This window comes from Carcharhinus amblyrhynchos, chromosome 12 (genome assembly GCF_965287045.1).
Source record: "Carcharhinus amblyrhynchos chromosome 12, sCarAmb.v2.hapA, whole genome shotgun sequence".
NCBI classification, from domain to species: domain Eukaryota; kingdom Metazoa; phylum Chordata; class Chondrichthyes; order Carcharhiniformes; family Carcharhinidae; genus Carcharhinus; species Carcharhinus amblyrhynchos.
This window is the reverse complement of record NC_137335.1, coordinates 61,149,889-61,171,780: the sequence shown is the minus strand read 5'-3', so window position 1 is coordinate 61,171,780 and position 21,892 is coordinate 61,149,889. Positions and strand designations below refer to the sequence as shown.

Sequence of the window (21,892 nt, the reverse complement as noted above, 5' to 3'; positions counted from 1 at the left end):
AAATCCAGCTCTGAATATAAACATTTTTGTACTTCCACGACCTGTGTGTTCCATGGATGTCAGCCCTCCTATGTTAAATTTGACCTAATATCACTTCTTCGTATGAAAAACCAAAATATTTGATGATCAAAAGTTAAAAATTCCAAAAGGCGACTACAAATAAAACAAACGTATAGTGGATAACAGTAGATCAATGCCCTGCTAGAATAAAATATTGGTATATTTAATGATTAAAGATCTTGTTCTCTTATTGTATATATGCAGTGATTCTGGTGTGCTGAAGCTGCATCCTAGCCTGTTCTTGTTGCTGCTTGTTTTGGGTCGATTATATCCATCCCCCTTGGATGGCACATGCTCAGCTCTCAGCCTGGCCCCCTTTGTGCCCTTCATCATAAGGTAAGGTATCTCTGATCGTTGCAGTTTTGAATGAAATGCTTGGTATTGATGCACCATCAAATGTGCTTTAGATCTTTTAATGTGAATGTAAATTATTTTAATTAGCTTTTCAATTGTTCATTACAAGATGCAAGCACAAAGAACTGTGCACCTTTGGTATAGCCTTAATTGTCATAATTAACTTAGAGCAGGTTTAATGTTAAGTGCCAGATACAAAGAAAAAGCTCCTGTGCTAATCCATGTTGCTTGAAAACATTGGATATATCGTGAAATTATGTATTAGTGGAATGTCTTGTATTTTAAGTATGCAGTCAAGTCCTACAATGACAGAAGCTCAAGGGTTCAAAGCCCACCACAACAGCTAGTGGAATTTAAATTCAGTTAATAATCTGAAATTGAAAAACTGATTTTATTAATTAAAAATGGTGACCATAAAAACATTGTTGATTGGTTCCAGGGACGAGAAACTTTAGATATGGAGAGGTTGGGACTGTTCTCCAAGGAGAAAAGAAGGCTATGTGGAGACTTGATAGAGGTGTTCAAAATCATGGGGGGGTGTGGATGCTGGACAGACTAGATAGGGAGAAACTCGTAGAAGGATCAAGAACGAGAGGACACAGGTTTAAAATGCTCGGCAAAAGAAGCAAATGTGACGTGAGAGAATGTTTTCACAGACACTGGTTCAGGTCTGGAGTGCACTGCCTGGAAGTTTTGTGGGGGCAGGTTCAATCGGGGTATTCAAAAGGGCATCAGGTGATTACTTGAATGGAAACAATGTGCAGGGGTATGGGGATAAGACAGAACAATGACACTAAGTCATGATGCTTGTTTGGAGAGCCAATGGAGACATTATGGTCCAAATGGCCTCCCTTTGCACCATAACAATTCTGATTGTTGTAAAAACCCAGCTGGTTCACTAATGCCTTTAGCGAAAGACATCTGCTATTCATACCTGGTCTAGCCTACTTGTGACTCGAGACCTACGGCAATGTGGTTGACTGTTTAACTGCCCTCTAAAGTGATCTGACAAGTGACTCAGTTCATGGGCGATTAGGGATGGGCACCCACATCCCATATAAAAAAATAAGAATGTTCACAATAGTATGTAGATTACACAGACTTTAAACGTTTGAGTACAAAGAGAACCTATTACACTTACAAAAAAGCATTGAATCCATTCTATTCAGTTGACATTAATGAAGTTCTTGAGTCTAACCAACGAATTATTGAATACTTCAACAAATAAGGTTAAAATGTTTAGTGGTCTATACTACTCTCTAATATAGTTTAAGAAAGTATCATTTATGTAACTGTATGTCATGAGGTATGAAACATAAATTATTAACATAATTATATTTTAATAGTTAAATCAGCATAATTTAAGAACTTCACATCCTAAAGTATTTTTCCCCATTTTAGTAGTGAAAACAATATTTTTAGAAATTGTGTTAATATTAAAATATGGTATCTCAAGCCTCATTACCACTAATTCTGATCAGTAACATACCTGCTTATTTGCTTAAGATACAGATCTTAATCCAGTCTAAAGATAGCTGAAGAATGTTTGATCATTGCCAAGAAACTTACAACTGCTTTTTTAAAAAGACATTATTTTCATTTAAAAATCAGTAGATAAGTAACATTGCTGGATATGCTTGTAACTAAAATCGAAAAATAAAGTAATTATTGAGTCAAATGTATATATTTGCAATGTTGAATTCCTGTTTTCAGAAAAAAATGCATTAAATTAAATCTATTAATGATTGGTAATATGTGTGAATGTGGCAGTTCCTTATTATGCATCTAAAGTACACTTATCTCAGTAAATGCGAACTTCATGGGAGGTTCACAAGCTGGTTCATCAATCAGTGTTGTGTAAATAAACTTTGTGTGTGTGAGAGAGAGACACATGAATGTAAGTAACAGGTAGTATAAAGAAATAAAACATAGGTTTGAATTTGTAAAGACTCTTTTAAATGTTATCATTCATAAAATACTACCTTTCAAGTATGACTGGAAAAACAACTCAAAAATAAGTTTGTATATATGGTTTTCTGAAAGTGTATAATCTCATTGGTTACAGAATGAATTGGTACTTGTGCTACAACTTGAATTTTACCATGAGCATCTTTAGCTGTGATGCAGTGGTTTGGAAGTCTGATAGACACATCATTTGTACGAAAACCTCAGTAGAGGAACATCAAATCCAAAAGTTAACTTGTTTTGCATATTAAGAATCAGAAATGGACATTTTGAAGTGGTAAACAGATACTCATTGATACAAGCAGGAAAGTCACAACAGAACTGTAGTTGTTTTATGTGGATAGTGTTACAGAGGAGTGTCGGGTCACAATGTATGTCACATTCTCTTTGGAGGCCCTCAAAAGGCTGTCTTGTATTTCTGCAAGCACAGTAGGAGAAGAGAGTGATTAAAGAATTTAGGTTTCAGTTACATGAGTTGACAATATGAATAAATCAGTCAAATAACCAATAACTTGGACAGTTTAAATTACGAGGTTATGAAAATGCAAGCATATGGAGAAAAGGGAATGGAAAATACGCATTAAACCAAATTGTTGCGCAAGAGTGATAACCTACTGTTTAAACTTTACATATCATCATAGTTCATTCTTTAACCTTATACCAGTGCTTTTACCTTAGTTCAAAAGAAAAAATTGATGATGATGTTTTGTGTTTATACAACTTTTGGATTGCCCTTGCTGAAGAGCTTCTGAACACCAAATTTAGCTGCTCTTTTAGTTCTTGCCTCCTGTCAGTATGTGTCTTTGGCTTTTTGAGGTCTCTGTATCATAACAAAAGGTTCCAGTTCTGTTACAAAAGTCACTGCCCCCAAAAGCAATTGATCATCTGAAGTATTTGAAATGCTGTTTTTCACATTTGTTTATTTCAGTTTATTTGTTATTTTAACAGTTTCCAGGAATAGAAAAATTAGAAATTTGCCTTAAAATTTATACAGTCTACTGTTGGATCTTCCCATCCCTATAGTTAGTTGGCTTAAGTGCTTACCAATTAAGATGTCCTCTTAAGAAGTATAATATTAATCAAAGGGAAGTGGCATATCACTGGCCTAGTAATCCAGATACCCAGGATAATTCTCTAGAGGCCTGGCTTCAAATTCAGCCATGGAAGATGGTGAAATTTGAATTCAATAAAATATCTGGAATTAAAAGTCTAATGATGACCATGAAGATTGTTAGTTGGTTCACTAAGTTCCTTTAGGGAAGGACATCTATTGTCCTTACCTGGTCTGGCCCATGTGACTCCAGACCCACAGCAGTATGGCTGACTCTTAATTGTCCTCTGAAATGGCCCAACAAGCTACTCAGTTCAAGAGTAATTTGGGATGGGCAATAAATGGTGGCCCAACCAGTGACACCCACATCCCATGAGTGAGTAACAAAAATATAGTGTTTGCAACACAGAATCAAAACAACCTTTATCTGGAACATAAAATGTTGACCTGATAGTTGACCTGTTCTGCCATTCAGATCATACTATACCACATCCTTCCGTTTCTTTTTCCCTTGCACTTTCCTAACTTCCCCTTAGATAAGGAGTGGGAACACTTGCTAATCTCCCCTTTTCCAAACCTAGGACATAAACAATGTTTTTAGCAGATTAACTCGATGCTGACAGGTTTATCAAATGTTCAAGCTTTCAATTTGTTTCAGGTGGCATTTTACAAAATTATTCTTGGGAAACATGCCTCAATCAGTGGGTTTTTACTAGATATTTCTCATTCTATCTTTTCCTGGAGAGTAATTACCTCCACGTTGTATAGAATAGTGGTCCTGAATTTTTTTAGAGACTTGCGTCTTTGAATTACATGTCTAAGACATTGGTTTCATTCTATACTGTAAAAGCTGAAAGGTTATGGCATGTGTTTCATTATTACATATAATTTTCTGAGACTTCTGCATGGCTTCATGAATGCCCTCATCAAATTTGTCAAAGATTGACTGTCTTAACTCTGTCTCTGGCTATGTGAATAGCAATCATAAATTTTTTGGATTTATATTAGTTTGTTTAATTCAGCCATTTTGATGGATGTAGAATGGGTAGGTGAATGTATTCATTAATTCCTGAGTTCAAGTTAAAGTAACTAAATTAAAGTGAAATCTTGACATGATTTCCAGGTCCAGAAAATGTCAGCAAGAGGGGAAAAAATGGGATTCACGATCAGCGTCCAGCCAGTCACAATCTTCCTGATCCATTTTTTACAACATAATCAACCTTGCATCGTGAACAGTGTGAGACTCATTACCATATGCAGAAGCTGCTCTGCATCTCTTTAGCGAGCCCGGAACTCAATTGTCCAGGCTTGCTAAAGCTTCTGCTCACACTGGTGGAGGTCCATACCTGTGGGGATCACGGCTGGTTACCATCAACGGGAGCCAGGCACGATGGCCTCTCTGGTGGGACTGGAGGCCATTGAGCCTCCCATGGGACGTTGGGGCAGACGGAGTGCCTCTTGGGCACTAATAGCCTGGCACTGCCAACCAGACAAACTGGCAGTGCACCTTGGGCACTAGGCAGTGCCAAGGGGGCAGAGCCAGACTAGGAGGGTGGGGGGAGGGATTGGGAGGAACTTTTGCATGGGTATGGGGGCTGGTGGTGGGGTTGGGGATCGGAGGCCAGGTCTGGTCATCAGGAGGCCGGCCATGGAGGGTGGGAGACTGGGAGATCAGGATATGCGCACTAGCCCCTTCTGCAGGCTGATAGCGGCCTTTCAGGCAGGATTAGGCCGCCGCCCCCTCTCTCCCCACCCCCCCACTGATGGGAATCCTCTGATGGAGTCTGTAATGCGCAGAGTGCCTTAAATTCATTCAACTGTTTGCCCGAAGACAAATGTCAAAATCTCCCCTATTCCCACCCATTAGGCACTTAGTTTTTTTGGGGAAAAGTATATATCTCATCTTTTGTAATCCTTTTAATTTGAAGCTAAGACCAATCAAACTATCTGCACACATCTCTCAGCATGATTTAATAAAGACCACTTCAAGTTATGGACGTAGGTTTTCTTATTTGGTCTTGGGCTGTGGATGACTCAGCAAGGGCATTTTTATAGAACATTCCTTGTTGTCCATATGAAATGTTAATGTTCTCTTTTAAATTGCTGCAGACCTTGCAGTGGTAGTGTCCCCACAGTGGTGTTATGGAATTCCATGATTCTGATGAAGGACTGGAAATTCATGGATGTGATGGTGTTTCCACAACAACTCTTGTTCTTCTTGCTGATAGATGTTGTAGTGGTGGATACGGATTCAGTTGTAGCCTTCAAAAGGGAACTGGATAAATACTTGAAGGAGAAGGTATTGCAGGGGCATGGGGTAAAGATAGGGAGTGGGATTAACTGAACTGCTCATTGAAAGATCTGGAAAAGTCACGATGGTCTCATTCTGTGCTATACTATTATATGTTACTGTGATTCTACACACATCACAAGTAGGCAACAATCCAAAATAGATAAAATGGCTCATTAATCATATTGTGCATGCTTTGTTTTTGCAAATCTGAGGTGTCTTCTTCAAAAAGAGCCTGATGGCTTGAGCTTTTGTGAAAATATTCTTTTGGTGTTTATCAATTTCAATCAGATCTTCGGTGTGGAAAAAACTTTTACATTCCCATGTGAAATCCTATTCACAAAGTTCTGAATTTTTAATGGGTGGAACTTGTTAGTAAAGTGAACTTCTTACTCAACTGTCACCCCAAAAGATTCTTCAACCAGTAATTTAACACTGTAAATAATTGTCAAGATCAGGATACTGTGGATTTTACCTAATATGGCAATTGCCTAGCCTGGTTAAATCACCCTTAGTTTAGGATTGGGCATTTCTCAATAGTCCCTGCAATAGATAACATTCAACTCAATCTTTAGAACTACCAGGATTGTATCTAAAAAAAATTACTTTTGTTAAAGACCTTTCCAGTCATGAACCGAAAATAATATTTTACTAAAGGGCTCCAGCGGATTGTCCTTTCCATCATTCTTTCTCCCTTCAACCAGCCTTTTACTACAGATAGATCCTTTGTGGTTGTATGATGAAGGATTCCAAATAAACATGTTGGACTTTAACCTGGTGTTGTGAGACTTCTTACTTTATCCCAAGGACAACATTTAGCCCTCCCTCAGGAACATGGAACCTAACTAACCACTGTGCAGAGTTATATGGACTTGAAACATTAACTCCATTTCTCTCTCCACAGATGCTGCCAGATCTGCTGAGTCTTCCCATAATTTTCTGCTTCTATTTAACTTAACTGAGGGTTGTTTCTGGATCTCCAGCCTCTTTCTATTTCCCAAAATAAATGCCTAACTGCATAAGTAATATAATATTTAAAGAAATGGCAGAGGCAGGCTGGTGTTGGGTACCAAGGACAGAAAGAGAACAAACAAAATTCCTTGTATTACCCTGCTATGGTCATGACTGATGCTGTAATTTCTTCTCATTTGTTTTGCCCTTAAAAGATCTACAGGATTTACTTACTGATAATCCTCATTGCTTAAGAGGCCTTTGAGACCATTACTTATGGGCCTCACCTCTACCCAGTGTCTTTGTTGGAGAGCTGATGTATGTTCAAACGGCTTCAAGCGATAGCTTGACTTCAGTAGGACTTTAGTAACGTATGACCACATTGAAACTCATGGTGTGGGTATGCCGGCGTTGGACTGGCGTAAACACAGTGAAAAGTCTGACAACACCAGGTTTTAGTCCAACCTATTTATTTGATAATATACTCACAAGCTTTTGGGTTAGTCCCTTCGTCAGGTGAATGGGTCTCCACCTGACAAAGGGACTAACCCGAAAGCTTGTGAGTATATTATCAAATAAATAGGTTGGACTAAAACCTGGTGTTGTCAGACTTTTCACCACATTGAAACTTCCAGCTTAGCAGGTTCACAGTCATAATTGAAAGGAATTTTGCCTCCAGTGCCAAAATCAAGAAGTGGATTCTGTGTCATCTGGCAATCCAGTTCAATAACACTGCAATTATTTTTACTGTACATTTCATACAACAAAAATTATTGTCTGTAATCAGTGGGTGCAAAATCACTAAAACACTTTCTAGGAATTGACAGTTAGATTTTTTGGAGGGTTTATGGCATTTTGCAGGTAACTTTCAGCACATTCCTGTTACTTACCAAACCACTCCATCAGAATTTATATAAATCCTGATTGACATGGAATTGTATTTTGTAAATATTCTTTGTAATTGTATTTTCATATTTTAGATATTAGATTTTATTAGCTTTGTTTATATTTTCTAACTGGGCATTATGCTATAATCTGGTGTGCAATCCTCATTTAGTAAACTCTGTTATAATCTAGTGTGCCATCGTTGTATTTCGTAAACTCTGCTATAATCTGGTGTGCCATCCTTGCACTTAGTAAGCTCTGAAACATTTTAGCTAGAGCTCCAACCCGCCATTCCTTCACTTTAAAATTCTTGAATGTATTTCTTGGATCTGTCGCCTTCAAACATTTGACATTGACAAACCTAATGATCTTTGTACACAATTTGTTTATTCAACCTTCATATAGGTGGTGAAGATCCGTGGTTTGAATATTGATTCATGTGGAATCCCACTAGTGTTTGAACCCCCGAAGATTTGCTGCCATTAATAATAAACCTCCATCTATATGAATGTAATAAATTGGCAATCTGGGTTCAAATATAACACCAAATCACAGAATGCAATCTTCCTTAACAGCTTTTTGTGTGATACTTTATCAAAAACTAATGGAAAAATCAATATGTATTCAATAAATGGCAACATCATTTACCAGCTTTTCTTTAACCTTTTCCAAAAATTTGGCCAGTTTGCTGAGACAAGACGTTCATTTCCAAAAGCAGTGCTGAGAATTTCTTTTTAAGAAAAGGGTTGCCTTTTGTTTCTATGTGACTTTTGAAGACCTTTTGATATGTTGCAGGCTATTTCCAATGCTTTCCCAAAACCTGGCCGGGACAGCTCCTTAAGATGCCCATGGTTATATTGTGCAGATTATTTCATCCATGAGTTGTTTGGGCCATGTCTGAAAAGCACTTGCAAAATGGCAGTAGGCCTTCATTAAAAGGAAAATGGCTGACAGTGAGGAGAATTAATTTTAGTTGGTACTCAATAGCCCTCCTCAGGTTCTATTCATGGTTAAAGACACTAGACCAGATATTGTTGAAAAATAATGATGTCTGAATGACAGGCATCTTGTTTAATATATGAGTTGGCCAGCAACTTCTAGCAAACAGACATAGAATATAGGAGCAGAAATAGGACATTCAGCCCTTTGAGCCTGCTCCACCATTCAGTATGCTTACGGCTAATCATCCAACTTAATAGCCTGATCCTGCCTTCGCTCCCCATATCCTTTGATCCCTTTTGGCCCAAGAGATGAACTAACTCGTCCTTGAAAACCTGCAGTGTTTTGGCCTGAACTACTTTCTGTTGGAGCAAATTACATAAGCTTATCAGTCTCTGGATGAAGAAATTTCCCCTTATCTCAATCCTAATAGTTTACCACTTATCCGTAGACAATGACACTTGGTTCTGGACTGCTTGCTATTGGGAATATCCTTCCCCCATCTACCCTGTCCAGTCCTATTGAAATGTTATAAGTGTCTATTCGATTTCCCCATCATTCTTCTGAGCTCCAACGAATATAATCTGAACCAATTCAATCTCTCCTTATACGCTAGAATCCAAATACTTCTCATACTCTCCTGTACTCAAATCCTCTTCCTATGAAGGCCAACGTATCATTTGCCTTCTTTACCACCTGCATACTTACCTTCAGTGACTGGTGTAGGAGAACACTCAGATCTCGTTTCATATTCCCTTCTCTCAATTTATAGCCATTCAGTTAATAATTTGCCTTCATGTTTTTGCTACCAAAATGGATAACGTCATATTTATCCAAGTGATACTGCATCTGCTGTGCATTTACCTATTCACTCAGCTTGTCCAAGTCACACTGAAGCATCTCTGCATCCTCCTCATGGCTCATCTTCCCACCAACCTTTGTGTCATCTGCAGATCTGGAGATATTGCATTTAGTTCTTTCACAAAACATTAATATACATTGTGAATGGCTGGGGTCATTGCACTGATCCCTGTGGTACCTCACTGTCATTTGGAAAAAGACCTATTTATTCCTACTCTGTTTCCTGTTTGCCAATCAATTTTCTATCCATCTCAATGCATTACCTCCAATCCCATGCCTTTTACTTGCACACATCAGCCTCTTATGTAGGACTTTGTCGCATGCTTTCTGAAAGTCCAAAGAAACCACATCCTCTGCCTCCCTCTCATCAATTCTACTCGATACATTCTTGAAGAATTCCAGTGGATTTGTCAAGCATGATTTCCCTTTTGTAAATCTATGCTGACTCTGTCTAATCTTGCCACTGTTTTCCAGGTGCTCTGCTATAAAATCCTTGATAATTGACTTTAGAATCTTCTCCAATACCAACATCAGGCTGACTGGTCTATAATTGTATTTACTCCCTATTTAAATAGTGGGGTTACATTAGCTACTCATCTGTCTGTAGGAACTGTTCCAGAGTCTTTAGAATCTTCAAAATAACTACCAATGCATCCACTATTTCTAGGACTACTTCCTTAAGTACTTCGGGATGTAGATAACTCTTGAATTGTGTCACGACAAACTGCTTGTATTAGCAGTGTAGTAACTCCACTATGGGTCTACATATATTACATTGCTCACCACCACCCTCTTGGATGAGTTAGCGATGAGCAATAAATGTTGACCTCACCTGCAATGCTCACATTCGCGAAGGAATTTTAAAAAACTATTTCTCATCTGGCGGCTGCATTTGCAATTAATTGTTTATTCTGCTTGCCGTAGAAATGTTGAGTTCTTAGCATTGTAAGTACCTTTTAACAATGTGATATTGTGTTAATAATTGCCAGCCAGAATGGCATCTCGTTCCTTCAGATTGTGAATTAAAAATGTCAAGTTTCATTTTGTAAAAATTCTCTTTCACTTAACCAAATCCTTCTGTTCTCTTTATTTCTTTATGTGCTGGATTTAACAATGAATCCACCCACTTTAAATCGCTCTTCTCAGTCATTCCTCTGCTAATTTCTCAATCCTTAACTTTCATTGCTTAAGGAGATACCTTTTTGTTCACCATTGATCCAGATGCCCTGCTGCTCTCATTGCATTATCAGCTTGCAGTTCCAATAACTTTAGGCAAAATAATTTGAAACCTCAGTATGCAACAAACAAGGCTAGCTAACTGACTATGTTGCAAGATACTCCACTGCAGCAAAATTTGGCCCGCAGACTACATAGTCAGCAGAATCAGTATAAAAATAGTTGTAGCGAATGATTAATTGGTCATGTTAAGAAAGTGAGTAGAAGAGTATTTGAGTACAGGACTCTACTGTCCACAGTCCAGATCAAACTTTGTCTTCCCATTTCAGCATAGAGTTGGCATTTAGTCCAGACATTTTGATGTGCTGACCTCTGTGGGTTGCAATCTTATTTTTAACTTAGTCACATGGTTCATTTTTTCTTTCTATTGCTGACTTTCTGCCATTAATTGTTTGGGTATGATTCTACAGGTACCAGGTGCCCTCCAGTGCCTTAGCTCAGCCTTCACATCAATTTACAAACAGCAGATTACATTTATCTTCAGAAGTAGAAAATCTAGAGGATATTCCCAGTCATTCTTTCCAATGCTGCTACTATACTTCTGGCTAAAATCTGCTGCCTCAAAATACTAGGGATCAGAGGATTCGTTCAATTCATTTCCTTAAGTATTTTACCTAATTTGTTGCAATAACTTTTATTGAAACATAGAAATAAAAGTCAGCCATTTAGCCCTTGAGCCTGAGATCAATGAGATCATGGCTGCATTGGTTCAGGGATAATACTCAAATATCTATAACTCCAACCAAATGGAACATTGAGTTTTAAAACCACTCAAGGGAGCCTTGTTTGTTCATTTTTCCTGGAGTAAATTCCTCTGTAATTTTCTGAGGTCAGATAAATTCAAGTAGGCAGTCAAATATTTTGAGCTCTCATTGTTTATCATTGGGGGTCCTTTGGATCTACACCTTCAAAATGTGTCTTTGTGTTTCGACTTGTTTAAGATACTACATTGTCTGAAAACTTTAAAAACTTCTAATGATCTAATGCATATCTCATCATACGCTCCTAAAAGGGAAAATAACTGCCACTCATGAAACCCATTCAAAGCTTTTACATTTCCACAAGTGGTAAATCTATTATAAACAAAATACTTCTTAGATCCCACGTCAAAGATGCCTAATTCTTTAATAGGCTCTTTAAACTGAATTCCAAATGCCTGCTGAGATAACTGTCACTTTTGAAACTCAACCAAACGTTCTATATGACATAATAATAGCTCTTTGGAAATGTTAACAAAGTTACTTTTTTCCAACCTACACCAGCTGGTCTGTCAATCAGAGCAGTCCAGCAGAGTGTCCTTAACTCTCATAGCTTCATCCTGTTTTTTTTCATGTTTGAAGAGCAGAGCATTTAAAAAACCTTGGATCATGACAGTTAAACAAAATGTATCCATTCTTCAAGATTGCTTCTATCTACTCCATCAACTCATGGCTCCCAAATTGCAGGTTGAAGCCCCAGGACCAGCTGAAAGGGGGTCTTTTTGAGCATGGCATTAAGCTCAAATGACCAACTGATCCCAGGTTTCTAGCCTGTGGAAATCACTCCTTCCTTCTGCAATCAAAAATTGGATCTGTTGAAAATGGGGCTAGGTGTTCTGCATCCGGGTTCCACCCACAAGTTTTAAAGGTCAGTGGAATCAAAAAATTCAGCCCATAGAATACAAAGACAAAAATATTATGGTGAACCTTATTAAACACTGGTTTGGACTCAATTAAGGTGTTGTGTCCAATTCTGAGCAATATATTTTAGGAAGGATGTAAAGGCATTGAAATAAATGCAAAAAAGATTTAAGAACATAAGAACATAAGAAATAGGAGCAGGAGTAGGCCATCTAGCCCTTCGAGCCTGCCCCGCCATTCAGTAAGATCATGGCTGATCTGTCGTGGCTCAGTTCCACTTTCCCGCCCTCTCCCCATAACCCTTAATCCCCTCTCTTATCAAGAACCCATCAACCCGCTTCTTAAAAATATTTAGCGAGGCAGCCTCCACCACTTCAACGGGCAGAGAATTCCAGAGATTCACCACCCTTTGAGTGAAGAAGTTCCTTCTCAACTCCGTTCTAAACCGCCTCCCCTTTATCTTGAGGCTGTGCCCCCTAGTCCTACTGTCTTTTTTGAGCGGGAAGAGTCTCTCCACCTCTATCCTATCCATCCCATTCATCATCTTATACGTCTCAATGAGATCTCCCCTCATTCTTCTAAACTCTAACGAGTACAAGCCTAGTTTATTCAGCCTCTCCTCATAGCTCAATCCCCTCAACTCCGGTATCAGCCTAGTAAACCTCCTCTGCACTCCCTCCAGGGCCAAAATATCCTTGCGCAGGTGCGGCGCCCAAAACTGCACACAGTACTCCAGCTGCGGCCTCACCAATGCCCTATACAGCTGCAGCAAGACCTCCCTACTTTTATATTCAATCCCCCTCGCTATGAAGGCCAGCATCCCATTCGCCTTCCTGACCACCTGCTGCACCTGCAAGCTGGGTTTTTGCGACTCATGCACAAGGACCCCGAGGTCCCTCTGCACCATCGCCTGTGAGAATTGTTCCAGGGATGAAAGACTTGGTTAATTGGATTGAGTGGAGAAGTTAGGACTGTTTTCTTTGGAGAACATTGAGTTGAGATTTGATAATGTTCAAAATCTTGAGGAGTTTAGGCAGAGTACATGGGGAGAAACTGTGCCCATTGGTACAAGGGATGAGGCCCAATTGTTATAATTCAGTGTAATTGGCAAAAGAAACAGCAACAACATAAACCAAAGCATTTTGATGTAGTGAGTGTTTAAGCTCTGGGGTGCATGCCTGAGAGTGTGGCGGGGCAGATTTAATTGTGATTTTCAAAAGGAAATGGGACAGTTATTGGAAGATAAAAAAATTGCAGTGATGGGAAAAAGGCAGTGGATGTTGGTTGATGGAGAGACAGAGAGTCAGTACAAACTTAACAGGCTAAATGGCCTTTTCTGATCAAGGCTTTCAGTGATTTGGTCATTGAGTGATGAGGCTGTGAAGAGGCTTAAACACAAGGATGAGAATTTTAGTCTTAAAACTTAAAAGAAGCCATTGCAGACCAACACAGCAGAGATGATGGCTAACTTGGATTTGGTGCACACTGAGATAGAAACAACAGTTTTGATTAACCTTAAACTTACATAGATTAATATGAGAGATACGCAGAAGAAATTGGTGCTATTAGTGATCAACTCATGGAAAGAGGTTTCAGCAATAGAAAAGATGATGTAGGGAAGGATGTAGATAATAATGAGATGGAATGGATATGGGGTCAGAAGTTCAGCTCAGGATTGAACAGAATGGTGTGTTTCTGAACAGTCTGCTTTGCTGTGATGAAGTGTGAGTTGAAAGGTAAAGATTTTATGGCAACTGCTGAAAGTAGCTATTTAAGATCTTGTCAATTTTTAGCTGGGGAAACTGGCTCATTCTGGACTGGTGTTGGGGAAGCCCTCCATTTTTGAGAGCTCACCACTGTCCTTAATTGGATAGTAAATCTGCCCTCTGGCTGCTATGTGGCCAACTCATGGAAAATCACAGCCAAGTGATTGTTCCCCACGCAGTTCAGGTCTGACCACAGAGTCCTAAAGCCCCACAAGAAAAATTCTGCCTCCATCCAAAATGTCATCCCTCTTTCACCAAATGCTGGCCGAGTTGGTGTGTTTTTACAGAATTTGAGTCCTTTTGAAAATATAGAAGCCCATCATTTGAGAGCAGTTTACTTTTTATTTTAGCTACACCAATTAAAGTATACAAAATTAATGTTTCTTCCAATGTGTCAAGAGTACAGTTTGCATTGTTAATATAAAAGCTATTATTTTGAATTCAGTACAAGAAGTTGGCTGGAATTTTCTGGCCGTTCACATCCTGTCCCCTGCTGCAAATGAGCAAGGAGAATTTGGTGCTCAGCCAAATTTCCATGCAAAGCAGCAGGACGAGAGATTCCCGTAAGTGTGAACGGCCAGAAAATTCCATCCAAGATTACTCAAGTCAAGGGGTCTGGCATTCACCTTTTGAGTAGGGCATTAGTTTGAACTAATTAGAATGCAGATCTTTTTTCTATAAAATCAGGAAGTTTTTACAGTGTACTGTTATGGTTCAGGTCAGAAACTCCAAAGTATTGTATGAAGCTTGCCTGAATCATAAATTTTGCATCTTGAATTTGGCTAGGATAAGCATGATATATTCCACTTCAGATATGATTCAAAAGACCCACTAGGGAGCTTTTATCAAATAAAGTTTATTTAAGAATATAGTTAACATGTTTAGTAAGAAAATTTGCAAGAGCTTTTATCAATTGCAAACAAGAAACAAACAGCTACTATCATGTATAACCCTTAACAAAGATATCTAATATATTTCAATCAAAGCAAAACCCTTACCATAGACAAAATTCTTTAAATGGATTCAATACAGCAAAGTCTACTGATTATGCGATAATGAAAATTGAGTCCTTTGGTTGAAGTCTGCAGTTCTCATTTTAAAAAGGACTCAAATTCTGTAAAAACACACCAACTTGCTCTGAACAGTTTTAAGACAAGGCAGCTTCCCAAAACACCAGAGACTGGTCCAGCCCCCAACAACAGTAGATTTTCACCTTTGAGAAAACAAGATCTTGTTTTTAGCTAACCAACAGAATTTTCAAAACAACAGGGAGAGAGGCAAAACACTTCTTTTTGGCTTGCTGTCCCTTCTAAAATTGAAACTGAAAATGAACTCCTGTCAGCTGACCAACAATGACATCACCTAAGGCTGTGAGCATGAATTAAAAAAAAGTCAAAGGTACATTAACAGCATGGTACGTTATGGAGAATACTTCTGTAATGCGAGTATAGTCAATCTAGGCTTTTAAGTATAAAATTGCCAACTATACTGCTGTTTCTGTTTGAGGGATGGTTTGGACTTAATCCATTTCTTTTATAAACTAGTCTTCTAGATTATTGTGTACTGTCTGGATTTACTATTAAGTATTAACATTCAAGATTTTATTATATCAAATGTATTTTACATGGAACTATAGTATGATGTGTGTGTCTGCATGCCATTGTGACATAAAGGCGCTCACCCACCATATAATGTATAGTCACATGGCATTGAACTCAAATACAACATTCTGGAAGTAGCTGATGACAATTGGAAACAGCTACCTGCATGGTGAGCAGCACTATGGACGACAGTAACCTGGGATCTGTAAATAGTCAAAAGCTAACAATAAAATGTTTCATTTTAAACATACAAGTCTCAAGGTCTCATCACTGAGACGTCCAAATAACCCATTGTACAATATGGTTAGCAGTGGTGGATTACAATTTCATGGTTAGTGGTGTTGTGAAAGGTGGCTTTTTAAGCAATGAATCCAGAACAGTATCTTAAGGTATGAAAGACTAAAAGCAGCTGAAGTCAGATTAGAGAGATACAAACCTAAGATGAAAAATTGAAAAAATAGTTGAAGAAGCTTCATTACAGACTTAGAAGTTTAGGAATCCATCAGAGTGGGTTGAGGTCCGTTGTGAAAACTCCACGTGATGCAGAGTAAAAAATTAAAAACCTGGTCAGATCGCAAAGACCAGTGAACACAACTACAAGAGAAGCAAGACCCTGAGTAATGCAGAGTAAGAAACTGCTTAGATCAGAAGATGGATAGGCAATAAATTGCAAGAACCTGAGTCCACTGAGTTACGACAGTTAGATCACGAGTCGATGAGCAACACTGCAAACGTTCCAAGACCCTGTTGGAAGTTCACAAAACAGTGAACAAAAATCCAAAAAAGAAGTTGTACTTGTATTATAGAATGGGTGACAACCCCATTGCTCAGCATATTCAGAGAAGCTGGATGATGGCTACAAAGTTTTTTAAAAAACATATAAAAATCAGGTGGCAGAGTCTAAAGTTGAGAACCTGCAGAACAAGACCCTGCAGAAATTTTGTGGAAAAAAAATAGTTCTGCAAGATTTAAGGAAGAAGTGTTGTCTCTAAGCTTTAACAAAAGCGCCTCAATCAGACCAAGAGCCTGCCAAAACTCACAAAGTGCAAAACATTCTTTGAGAACAAAAACAACTTCAGAGGTATAAAAAACATGAAATAATCACCCAAAAAAGAACTACTGCTATCTTGAAACTTAAAAAAAAATTTTAGAACACAGCCCATGTTTGAGGGGATCCAGAAAATGAGGGCCTGCTAAAGCTTCCAAAATGCAAAATTTAAGGAACTTCAGAGCTTAAAAAAAAGAGATCATAAGAACATAAGAAATAGGAGCAGGAGTAGGCCATCTAGCCCTTCGAACCTGCCCCGCCATTCAATAAGATCATGGCTGATCTGTCGTGGCTCAGTTCCACATTCCCCTCTCCCCATAACCTCTCCCCATAACCCTTAATCCCCTTGCTTATCAAAAACCCATCAACCCGCGTCTTAAAAATATTTAGCGAGGCAGCCTCCACCACTTCAACGGGCAGAGAATTCCAGAGATTCACCACCCTTTGAGTGAAGAAGTTCCTCCTCACCTCCGTTCTAAATCGCCCCCCCTTTATCTTGAGGCTGTGCCCCCACGTCCTACTGTCCTTCCTGAGCGGGAAGAGTCTCTCCACCTCTATCCTATCCATCCCATTCATCATCTTATATGTCTCAATGAGATCTCCCCTCGTTCTTCTAAACTCTAACGAGTACAAGCCTAGTTTATTCAGCCTCTCCTCGTAGCTCAACCCCCTCAACTCCAGTATCAGCCTAGTAAACCTCCTCTGCACTCCCTCCAAGGCCAAAATATCCTTGCGTAAGTACGGCGACCAAAACTGCACACAGTACTCCAGCTGTGGCCTCACCAATGTCCTGCACAGCTGCAGAAAGACCTCCCTACTTTTATATTCAATCCCCCTCGCTATGAAGGCCAGCATCCCATTTGCCTTCCTGACCACCTGCTGCACCTGCAGGCTGGGTTTTTGCGACTCATGCACAAGGACCCCGAGGTCCCTCTGCACCGTCGCCTGCTGCAGTTTTTCGCCACGTAAGTAATTGTCCTTCCTACCGTTATTCCTACCAAAGTGGACCACCTCGCACTTGCCAATATTAAATTCCATTTGCCAGTTCCTGGCCCATTCGCCCAGCCTATCTAGATCCTTCTGCAGACTCTCCACACCCTCCACGCAATTTGCTGTTCCACCAATCTTGGTGTCATCAGCAAATTTCGACACCATACACTCGGTTCCCTCCTCCAGATCATCTATATAAATGGTAAATCACACCGACCCCTGGGGCACTCCACTAGTCACCAACTGCCAATCCGAATAGCACCCATTAACCCCCACTCTCTGCCTCCTATTTGACAACCAGTCCTCTATCCATGCTAACACCCTACCCCCAACTCCATGCCCCTTTACCTTCTGCAATAACCTCTTGTGAGGTACCTTGTCAAACGCCTTCTGAAAATCAAGAGAGACCACATCCACTGGCTCTCCTCTATCCACCGCCCTAGACACATCCTCATAGAACTCCAATAAATTTGTCAGACACGACTTCCCCTTAACAAAACTGTGCTGCGTCTGCTCTATCAAGCAATTCCCCTCAAGATGCCTCGCTATTTCCTCGATGACGGATTCTAACATTTTACCTACAACAGACGTTAAACTAACCGGCCTATTCCTTTTGCCTGGCACCCTTCTTAAACAACAGTGTAACATTAGCCATTTTCCAATCTTCCGGCACTTCCCCGGAATCCAGCGACGTTTGGAAAATAACCACCAAGGCATCCACTATCACCTCCGCCATTTCTTTCGGAACCCTTGGATGCATTCCATCTGGTCCTGGGGACTTGTCCACAATCAGTCCCTCCAGTCTGTCGAGCACCACCTCTCTAGTAACAATAATGTCATTGAGACCCTCCAGTCCTACCACCTTTCCATCGCTAACACCCGGCAAATTATTCACGTCCTCCTCCGTGAAGACTGAAACAAAAAAGTTATTCAAGACCTCAGCCATTTCCCCATCCCCTACCACTAAGTCCCCCCTCTCATCCTCTAAGGGTCCAACGTTCACCCTAGCCAGCCTCTTCCTTTTTATATATTTATAAAAACTCTTGCTATCCTTTTTTATATTAAGTGCTAGCCCAGCTTCATAGTTTCTCCTACCCTTCTTTATCAACTTCTTTGTCAATCTTTGTTGACATTTAAACCTCTCCCAATCCTCTTCTCGCCCACTACTCTTAGCTACTCTAAACGCCTCTGCTTTTAATTTAACACTTTCCTTCACCTCCTTCGTTATCCACGGCTTATTACCTCTCCTCCTACGGTCCTTTTTAACCATCGGAATAAATTTCTGCTGAGCACCAAGAAAGATCTCCTTAAAGATCCTCCACTGCTCCTCAGCAGACCTACCTTCCAACGCGCTCCCCCAGTCAACATTCGCCAATTCTTCTCTCATCCTACCGTACTCCCCTCTGTTCAAACAAAGGACGCGTGTCCAGGAACCCACTTTCTCCTCCTCCATCTGCACCAGAAACTCCACCATACAATGATCACTCTCCCCAAGAGGATCCTTCACCACAAGGTCCCTAATTCTACCCGCCTCATTACCACCAGCAGCTCATCCCCAAAACCAGGAAAAGTACAAATAAATCAAAAACAAGGAATCAACATTATATAAGCAGTCTGAAGTGGACACAGTTACTGCACTCACAGTCTTAAAAAAATTTAAAGCAGTAACTACAAGAGATGAAAACAGCCATTGACAGGGAACTAGGAGAACCCTGAGAGCATGCCACTTCCAATAGAGCACCAAGGGCAATGATAGACCCCAGAGAGAGGGCCACTATCAATAAAGTATCGACGACAATGAAAGACCCAGATGGAGGGCAATTCCTAATAAAGCACTAAGAGCAATAAAAGGCTCCAGAGAGAGGGCAACAAAAGAACCCAGAAAGAGGAGGACAAAAGCCCCCAGAATGATAGAGGCAATATTCAAGCTAACAACAAGCTGGTTGCAAACCATGTCAGTGCAATCAAATGCATGAGCAGAAGACTTCGTACAGAAGAAAGAAATGCTTGAGAAGTCAGTTTAAAAATACACCTTCTTGAATATGCTGACATGTTTCCCAAACTGCAGCACAAGCTGGCCATGCAAGTGAACAGATGGCAATGAATGAAAGAAAATTATCTGGGGAACTCAAAAGAAGCAAAACATACAAAAACTAAATGAAGCCGTTCCAGAAGAAAATGTTTGCATCAAAGCTAACTGGAAGATTTGAAGTGTAAGAATCAAGCTGAATATATACCTTTGAAAAAGCACAATAAACTGAAGACTTTAAATAACCAAACTGTTTGAAATCTGAACAAACTAATTTCCAGGATGACACAGAGGTACCAGGAGGAAATAATAACCCTCAATTCCATATTTGGCAAATCAACACTGATTTGGGAAAACTCAATCAGTTGTGCAACCAGGCAAAGTAACAGAAAAAGCATGAAAAGAAGTTGCAACCCTAAAAGAATCAATATGCAACCATGGAAAAACATGACAAGCCATAAAGGATGTTAACTATTACATCATTTTCATTCAACTGCTTTTTCAGGTCTTCAGTCTATTTCATGTCACTTCTGGCTTCCCCTAGAATATAGAACATTGTTGAGTTTTCTCTACCAACTGGTTATACAACTTGTTCAGAGGGACAATAATTATGCATCTCTTTGCACTTCAGTAGCAATGAAATGATGAGCTGAAACCCGGAGTGAGTTGGTAGGAGGTCAGTGAGAAAATAAACAGTTGAAAGAACACTTAATTGTCCTTCAAGATCAAATGCAAAAGCAACGCATAGCTTTTCAGCAACATGCAGAATTGAAGACTGTCTTAAGCAGCAGAATGGAAGAACAACAAAAGAAACTTGAGACACTGCTGGATTACAGGAAAGCTCAAAATGAAGCAACAAGCTTCACAAAAAGCAAATCCAATTGAAGAGTCTTCACATGTTACAAGAATCTGTTGGGACAACGTTTATTGTTCTGGAAAAATACAAAGAGAAGCACAATTAAGTTATTGTCACTCTGAACAAGTTGTGTAACCAGTTGGTAGAGAAGACTCAGTAATCTTCTATATTCTAAAGGAAACCAGAAGCAACATGCAATAGACTGAAGATTTGAAGAAACAATTGAATGAAAATGAAGAGCTATTGAAAGGAAAAGCCATAGAACTTTTGAAGCTGAGACTGAGTAATAAAGCCGTGAGTAGCACAATTATAGAACTGAGACAAGTTAAGATCGGAGAAAAACCTGGCCAACGGTGAAACCAAAATGAAAGATAAAGTTCCATTGTAGTCAAAAAAAAAGACAAAAGTTAGTCTGACACCGAAGCACAAGGAACTAGGAGAACAGAAAGCTCACGGTAGTTTGGAGGTTGTTGTAGAGAAAATCCTAGTAGGTTTGAGAAATTTTAAATAATTAGGGATTTCAGACACTAATCAAACTACTGAGGCTAAGTGAAATGGCCTCAGATCAGACTGAGAAACTGCCTGCATAAAGGCATATAGGAATGAGATTTGAACAAGAATTTCTGATTTAAACAAGTATTTTGGTATTTTAAGTGTATTAATTGTGTGACGGCACGGTGACACAATGGTTAGCATTGCTGCCTCACAGCTTCAATGACCTGGGTTCGATTCCCGGCTTGAGTCATTGTCTGTGTGGAGTTTGCATATTCTCTCTGTGTCTGCAATGGTGTTCTGGTTTCCTCCCACAGTCCAAAGATGTGCAGGTTTGGCTGATTGGCCATGCAAAATTGCCTCTTAGTGTCCTGGGATGTGTAGATTAGAGGGTTTAGTGGGGTAAATTGTGGGGCAGTGGGGATGGGGCCTGAATGGAATTATTGTCGGTGTGGACTCAATGGGCCAAATGGCCTCCTTCTGCTCTATTGGGTTTCCATGATTCTATAATAAAAGTAATTGTGCACTTTAGCCAAGAGTAGGCTGCTGCAAAGGATGATGGGATGAAGCCTTAGCAGATAGAACTTCATTCTCTGGAAACAATGAAACCTCTGAATGTGCAACTTCTTATCAGCGAAAGTTGCCAGCAGTAAGGTTCTCAGGGCTACTTATGAATAGAGTTTTTCACACTATTTAGGTAGACAGGTTCCTTCTCAGATGTGAGAATGTACATCTGTCTTGTTTGGCCAGTGACGTAACAGGAGTTGGTGGGAACCTTAATTTTGACCTTTGTATTTAAGTGTCAGGTGTTGCTAGGCAACAGACGAAGAAGCATCAGGGGGAGGAAGCATCCGGATTCTAAGAACCAATGAAATCCCATGGTGTCAGAGGGTAGAATG

The 21,892-nt window shown here is 39.7% G+C and overlaps 1 protein-coding gene across 5 annotated transcripts in view; it reads left to right on the top strand.

Moving 5' to 3' along the window:
• Positions 1-21,892, top strand: part of thada (THADA armadillo repeat containing) — a 425,051-nt gene that overhangs the window by 205,424 nt on the left and 197,735 nt on the right. For all 5 annotated transcript variants that reach the window (XM_080200616.1, XM_080200615.1, XM_080200617.1 and 2 more), the window contains exon 27: positions 265-396. In XM_080200616.1, the coding sequence (XP_080056742.1) occupies positions 265-396 (132 nt within the window). The remainder of the gene's footprint in view (positions 1-264; positions 397-21,892) is intronic.